The sequence below is a fragment of the Tiliqua scincoides genome, chromosome 3, assembly GCF_035046505.1.
Source record: "Tiliqua scincoides isolate rTilSci1 chromosome 3, rTilSci1.hap2, whole genome shotgun sequence".
Taxonomy (NCBI): domain Eukaryota; kingdom Metazoa; phylum Chordata; class Lepidosauria; order Squamata; family Scincidae; genus Tiliqua; species Tiliqua scincoides.
In genome coordinates this window covers 6523990-6531902 of record NC_089823.1, presented here as the reverse complement: position 1 = coordinate 6531902, position 7913 = coordinate 6523990, and the positions used below count along the sequence as shown (strand labels likewise).

General features: G+C 48.0%; 1 protein-coding gene across 1 annotated transcript in view; it reads right to left on the bottom strand.

Moving 5' to 3' along the window:
* Positions 1-3686: 3686 nt before the first annotated feature.
* The window catches only part of USP35 (ubiquitin specific peptidase 35), a 31375-nt gene continuing 27148 nt past the window's right edge, over positions 3687-7913 (bottom strand). Inside the window, exons 10-11 of the mRNA XM_066620629.1 lie at positions 5600-6836; positions 3687-4871 (exon numbers count right to left, since the gene is read on the bottom strand). Of these exons, the coding sequence (XP_066476726.1) occupies positions 4698-4871; positions 5600-6836 (1411 nt within the window). The 3' untranslated portion in view covers positions 3687-4697. The remainder of the gene's footprint in view (positions 4872-5599; positions 6837-7913) is intronic.

Here is a 7913-nt window from a genome sequence, read left to right as displayed (position 1 = left end):
GAGGTCTAGTATTTGTGGTATTGTCATAGCTTGGGACCAACTGCAGAGTGATGTGTGTTAATATGGCTAAGCCCTGCCTTTTACATTCAACAAGATTCAGTAGGCAAGAGGTGGTAAAGGCTTAAGAGTGGGGAAGTAAAGGCTTTGAGCATGGGGAAATGCCTTTGTCTAGACCGGCGTACCCGAAGTTTATGGCAGGAGGGCCACATAATCTCTCTGACACTGTGTCGGGGGCCGGGGGGAAAAAAGAATTAATTTACATTTAAAATTTGAATAAATCTGAATAAATTTACATAATAAATGAATATATTAAAGATGAACTTATATGAATGGTCTTGCAATAGCTCTTGCTGTAGCTCTTGCTATAGCTCAAGACCTATAAAAGACCTAAGCAAGGCTGGCCTTTCCTTTGCTGCTGCTACTGCATCACAGACATGAAACAGCAAGCAGTGGAGGAAGCCCTCATCCCACAGCTCACGCGAGAGGTCAGACAGTTGCCCTCACGCTGACAGCAGTTGCATCGGGCCAGTGCGGGCTTCAACAAATCTCCAAAGGGCCAGAGGCTCATTGGAGACTGGGGGCTCCCTGAGGGCCGCATTGAGAGGCCTCGAGGGCCACATGTGGCCCCAGGCCAGGGCTTGGGCACCCCTGGCCTAGACAAAAGTAGTGCACCAGCTACAACCCTTCCTAGAAAATGAAGGTCTGGCCACAGTGATCCATGCCCTTGTCACCCCTCTCATTTAAACTCAGTGACATATCTAGGGTGTGGCAGATGGGAGTCATCTGGTGTGAAGGGGGATTGCTGGGTGCAGACTTATACATTCTAATGATGGTGCATTTCAGTTTCCACACCACAGCCAATGGTGCGTTTTTGCACCCGTTTCAGGAGATCTCCAAAAAGGCAGGAAGGAGCTTCCAGGACTGGCCATTGTCACACAGCACTACAGCAGTCCAACCACAGCTACAGAATATTATTTTTCTTTTCTTTTTTTAAGGGACTTCATATCTGTGCAGACTTTTGCATCTCCCCTTCTCTGTGTAGCCTGCTGAATAAATTCCCCTGGTAGGATGAGCAGGGTTGGCTTCCTGCCCCATGATCTCCCCTTTTCTGTTTGGACAGGGATGTAATTTCAGTGTTTGCCGTAAGTGCCATTTTCTCTCGATATGCCACTGTTTAGACTGCTACAGCGTGTTTTATCTAGGGCTGTTCCTGAAGAGTATGAAGGAACTGTAACTGGTGCAAAATGCTATGACTAGATTGGTAACACAGACTTCATAAAAGGAGCACATAATGCCCATTCTGTGGGAGACTCAGACTGCCCATTAGTTTCCAGAACCAATTCAAGATGCTAGTTCTCATTGGAGTCCCTACACCACTTGGGCTTGCAATATCTTAAATACTCTCTGCTGCTATCTGTTGGAGTTGGTGCAACTCCATCTGCTGTCCAGAAGGGGCCAAGCTATGGCCCAGTGACTCGTTTTTACCTGTTCTCTCTGTGATCCTTGTGGGGTGTGGCCCTAACCCTTTATCCTTCCCTTCTCCTCTGAGCACTTCACTCTTTTGTTCTGACCACTGACCTGTTAAGATGGCACACAGCAGGGCTCTGATGCCCACGCCATCTTGAGCACATGGCATGCAGGGCGAGGAAGCTCTAGGGCCTTGCTATCTAATAGCAGAACCTCTGGTCCTAATCGGATACTGTAAATATACACTCAATGGAACTGAAAGTAAATAACTTCTTTTTTGCAACTTTAACAAGCCATTGCCTCTTTGTCTTTTTTTTTTTTTTCATTGAATAGCAATCAGCCGGGTGAGGGAGGTTCCCTGGGGTGATACCCCAAAGGGGGGGGGGTTGCTGCTTAAGCTACTCTGCTTCCCCCCAAAGAGGAAACTACTTTTAATTTCCTCCAACACTATCCACCCATTAAGGTCTTTTAAGGAGGCTCAGCTTTGCATTCCCACACCTAGGGAGGAATGACCAGCAGGCACGCAGGACTTTTGCTGTGGTGGTCCTACCCCTGAACTTGGAATGCACTTTCCCGCTCCCCATCTTTAGAGGGCTGTTAAAAACATACTTGGTCCACCAAGTGTTAGCCTATGGTTATTATAGATGACTGTTGCCCTGCATTGCTCTATGAATTGAGTATGCTACATTATTCCAAGAGTTAATTCTGTGATTGTTTTATTCCTCTGATATTGTAAGCCATACTGCGACCAAATAAATGTAAATAATTTACATTTATTTTAAGTTTAAATGCAGTAAAGCACCCAGGGCTGAGTGTGGTAGGTCTCAAAAGGGCTCTGGTCTTCTACTCACGCCTCCAGAATATGTCACAGATTATACAACTTCAGCTTCCTTGACAGCCATACAGCTTGCAACCATGCACTCTCTCATATGAAGTTGCCCCCAGCAACCATTGGTCCAGCTGGACCCATATAGTCTAGGGCAGGGGTGTCCAAATTTTTTGGCAGGAGGGCCACATTATCTCTCTGACACTGCGTCGGGGGCCGGGGAAAGAAAGAATTAATTTACATTTAACGTTTGAATAAATTTACATAAGTTTACATAAATGAATATATTAAAGATGAACTTATATGACTGAATGAATGTCTTGCAATAGCTCAAGGCCTATAAAAGGCCTTGCACAAAGCAAGGCTGGCCTTTCCTTTGCTGCCACTACTGCGTCACAGACATGAAGCAGCAAGTAGTGGAGGAAGCCCTCATCCCACAGCTTACACAAAAAGGTCAAACAGTTGCCTTCACGCTGAGAGCAGTTGTGTCAGGCCAGTGCAGGCTGCAACAAATCTCTGGAGGGTCAGAGGCTTATTGGAGACTGGGGGCTCCCTGAGGGCCGCATTGAGAGGCCTCAAGGGCTGCATGTGGCCCCAGGGCCGGGGTTTGGGCACCCCTGGTCTAGGGCAAGGATGTGAAACATGGCCTGTAGGCTGGATGCAGCCCATGGAAGCTCTTTCCCAGCACCATCCTCAGCTGCTGAGTTGAGGTGTCCCTGCTGAAAGGACAGCCCACATAATTGAGCTTTATCCATATCTTGCAAATAGGATCAAGATTTTCTCTTGTCATTTGCAACTAATGAGTTGCTAAGTGAGAAAAAAGTGCTTATTTCTGGGCATGACCAACTTAACAACATCACTTCTGTTACCCTGCACGTGCCTGATCTCGTCTGATCTTGGAAGCTAAGCAGGGTCAGGCCTGGTTAGTACTTGGTTGGGAGACCGCTTGGGAATACTGGGTGCTATAGGCTTATACCACAGTCTTTCGAGACTGAAGGTTGCCAACTAACCATTTGTGGCTCTCATTAGGCACAATGAATGTTCTTCAGCCCGCTGTATGAAACGAGCTTGTCGTCCTCCCCCCCCCCCCCACCGGTTTAGGCTGATTGGCAGCCACATTCTAAGGTCTTGGGCCCCAACCTTTTATGCAAGAGAGTTCCCGTTTTATAACAAACACCGAATTGAACTCTAGATTTCCATCATGCAATGCCTGTGTTCTAACACTAGGCTGCACCTTCCTGCCTCTCATCCGCAGTGTGTAGGCTGTGCTTGGTACTCCTAAATAAACTGAGAAGGTAAAAAAAGAAATTAACACATATTTGCTGCTGTTCAACAAGGCAAACAATGATAAAAAATTATATTGTATATATTACTTTATTTTATGGTACAGAAATTTTAAAATATTAGCCTGCCTTCAACCCTAAACTAGGGCAACTAATAAACTTGTAGCGGGGATTTTTCCAGAGCTAAAGACATCCGGATTATAGCCAGGCATATTTTAAATCAGCTATACGGCTGACCTGTTATATACTTCAGACATGAGCCAAGGTCTTAACACACTAAAGAAAAAGGTCTTCCTATCCGCTGAGGGAAGACATAGGCCAGGATTAGTCTTAATATGATGCAGGCCAGGTGACTCTCTAGGACAGCAGCCGGTGGGTTCAAACTTGCCTTTCCAAGCACTGTGGGAAATGGGAGAAGGCCTGGGGGGGTCGGACTGATGCCCTACATGCCACAGGCCCAGACAAGATGCTGGAGAAGGTCCAGCAGCATCCAGCAGCATCAAGCTCTGCTATCTGAAAGAAGCAGAAGGATGTGTCATTTTAGTCTTAGGTTTAAGATCATTAAACCTGGCCCAGATCATTGGGATTAACTGTTTTGCCCTGTCATAAGCGCCCACATTGTTTTACCAATAAAGCTTCTGCTTCCATCACTTTCTGAGGATATTTTTAGACACACACAGTAGTGATTTGGCTCAGCATGTGGTTCAAACTCTGCTCTGGAGGCATCAGGAGCAGAGTTCACATCAGAGAAAGCCCCGGAAGCATCCAAGTGTTGCTGATGAAGTCCAGTTTGCAGCATTTTATGCCCTCCATTCACTCCTGTGGAGAAAAGCTGCTGGGGCTCATTCCCATGAAGGACACCACAGACTAAGCCAAACTGCATGACCTCTTCCTTACAGCAAACCTTGGGGAGTTTAGCTCTCCAAAGGGATTAAAACCTCTTTGTTCATACCCCCCCCATCCCGGCATTCTAGAGAGAGGGGTAAATGTTTAAGCCACTGTGGCATTCCCCTAGCCCTTCTGGCTTAGTTCTCCCCTTATTAAAATGACCACAAGGTTGAGCACGCTGGAGCCTTGCTTAATGGTGAAGCAACAGCCTAACTTGGTTAACAGCAGCACCACTAAAAGACAAGTCCATGGAAAGAACTCGATCCTCCTCCTCCGCCAGGAGAGTGCCCGCAGCCTCCGGCAGAGCCGTCCTCGTCGTCCTCCCCATCAAAGTCTTTCCACCACAAGGGGGATTTGGGCAGGGCTGAAATGTAGGCACTTCTGCTTCTGGCTTCCTTTTCCTGCTCCTAGGAGGGGAAAAACACAAAACCAAGGTCCAAGCAGGTCTACTAATCTCACGTTGGGTAAGGAGGACAACAACAGGGCAAGAGTAGAAAACAATGGCAACAGCCACACACACACACACACACACACCCCTTCTACCTCCCTCTCCCTCCCCTTGCTGGTTCATTTGTGCGGGGTACTGGCAGCAGTATGGTGTTCATTCCAGCAACTACTGGTTGAGGGCTGCCATTTTTTCCCCAGAATGTCCCTCTGAGACACACTAAATGCACAGCAACATTCCAAGGGGTATTCTGGGAAGGGAGGCATGGAGGTGGCTGGTCTCTGAGGAAGCACTGCCACTACTGTCATAAAGCAGATGGCAGCCATGAGGCAGATGGCAGTGAAAAAGGCAAAGAAAGCAGGCTGTTTTAGCCCTGGCACTTTAACTACCCCACAAACATGGCTGGCCAGCCCTAGACAACAACCCTCTTCTCACCACCTTGGGCCACCCTGCACACCTCCTACAGATCATGTGGAGAGCAGGACCAGCAGGTGGAACCCTGTTTTTGTGGATTAATTTGACAGATTAAAAGTTGCAGTCCTAACCTTAGTTATTGTGCCCAGCCATTCCACCCTTCCAATGGCTTATCAGGCAGCTGACAAACATAAAAACCCTAAAATAATCACAATCAGTATTAAGACACTTTTCCCATCTATGCAACCATTCTAAACCTCACTAGTAAAATGTCACCTGCAAGTATAAGATGTTATCTTTTGCAATGGCTTCCATCAGGCTCTTATCTGGGGAATGCAAGTCTCCATTGATCCAGCCAGACTCTGCCGCGGCCCCTTGCCCCTCCTTTGGCCCAGTCATCCTCTGTCTATAGAACAGCAGATAAGCGGTGTCCTTGGGCAAGAAGGAGGTCACGTTGCTAACTGACTCAAAAGACGAGAAGGAAACCCGAGTGTCATTGAAGAGGTACCACTGGATCGCCACATCCAGCGGGTTTTCCGAGGGGACATCCTGAGAGGCACCCTTTCGGTCACTTCCTACACTGGTATCCTCACACTCCCGGGCATAACAGTAGTAATGACCGCTCTCAGAGGAGACCCCAGAATGCACCACCACACTGCAGAGGTCGTACACCACAGAAGCAAAGCCACTGCAGGGAGCAGCGCACCCACGGCTCCTCACAGGGCTAGCATCTCTCAGTTCCTCTGAGGGCATCAAGACTGGAAGAGTCAACACCAATGGGACTGAGACGTTGTCAAGGATCTTCTTCCTCCTCATGGCTGTCAGGTCAAAGGAGAATCTGAGGAGGGTGAGGACGAGGTAGTGAGGCCCTTCGGTCAGCTCCGCCAACTTCTCTGCATCTTGAAGGGATGCGCAGTTCTCACAGTGGTACCGGTTCTCTGCCGTCAGCATCTCGGGAGATAAGAAGTAATTGATCAGGTCAGGAACTGATCTGGAAGCTCTCCGAGCAGGGACTGGCTCCCGCACAGCCGACGCGGAGTCTTCGTCAGGCTTCGCTTCGATGGCACTTGGCGTGGACCTCAAAGGAACAGAGGCCTCTTGACCTTCTGGCCTCAACGTTTCAACCGGCAACACTTTCGCAGGATTTTCTCCAGGTATGTGATGGGTCCCCAGTCTCCTTGGTGAATCACTTGCCCGACTGTGCACTTCTCCATTAGGTTGAATTATCTGTGGGCCCATGTCTTCCACAGGCAAAGTCAGGGCATTGCTTCGGCTGGGTACAGGCACGTGCTGATCGGCTGGTGGGAACGCCAAGGAGAGGTCTGTGAAGGCTTCTTCTTTGGAAGAGACTTTTAGGCACTTTAAACAGCGAATTTTGGTTGTAATTTTGCCCCCAAACATTCTCTCAACTAGAGTCTTGTTTGTGGAGTGCCGTTGGCCAGGCTGAGATATCATTGTGGATTCTTTGAGTTTCTGGTAAATTCTTCTTCCTGTTCTCTCTTCTTCATGAAGTCTTTTTTTTGGGGGGGGGGGGGGAAATAAAAGGCAAACAAACATCATTTTCAGGAACGTAACCAGAGAAGCCATTCCCCTAAAACCCAAGATGAGATGCTTCCATGTGAACGCAGCAGTTATTGAAGACCCCAGTCATGTCTCTAGTTTCCTCCTTTTCTTCATAAGAACAGCTCCACTGGATCAGGCCATTGGCCCATCTGGTCCAGCTTCCTGTATCTCACAGCAGCCCTACCAAATGCCCCAGGGAGCACACCTGATAACAAGAGACCTGCATCCTTGTGCTCTCCCTTGCATCTGACATAGCCCATTTCTAAAATCAGGACGTTGCACATACACATCATGGCTTGTAACCTGTAATGGATTTTTCCTCCAGAAACTTGTCCAAGAGGCCCAAACGCCGTAGCCTTTCCTCATACGGAAGGTGCCCCGGCCCAGCAATCATCTTAGTTGCCCTCTTTTGCACCTTTTCCATTTCCACTATATCCTTTTTGAGATGTGGTGACCAGAATTGGACACAATACTCCAGGTGTGGCCTTACCATCGATTTGTACAACAGCATTATAATATTAGCCGTTTTGTTCTCAATACCTTTTCTAATGATCCCAAGCATAGAATTGGCCTTCTTTACTGCCGCCGTACATTGGATTGACACTTTCATTGACCTGTCCACCACCACCCCAAATCTATCTCCTGATCTGTCACAGACAGCTCAGAACCCATTAGCCTATATGTGAAGTTTTGATTTTTTGCCCCAATGTGCATGACTTTACACTTACTGACATTGAAGCGCATCTGCCATTTTGCTGTCCATTCTGCCAGTTTGGAGAGATCCTTCTGGAGCTCCTCACAATCACTTCTGGTCTTTACCACTCGGAAAAGTTTGCTGTCGTCTGCAAACTTAGCCACCTCACTGCTCACCCCTGTCTCCAGGTCATTTATGAAGAGGTTGAAGAGCACCGGTCCCAGGACAGATCCTTGGGGCACACCGCTTTTCACTTCTCTCCATTGTGAAAATTGCCCATTGACACCCACTCTCTGTTTCCTGGTCTTCATCCAGGTCTCAATCCAGGAGAGG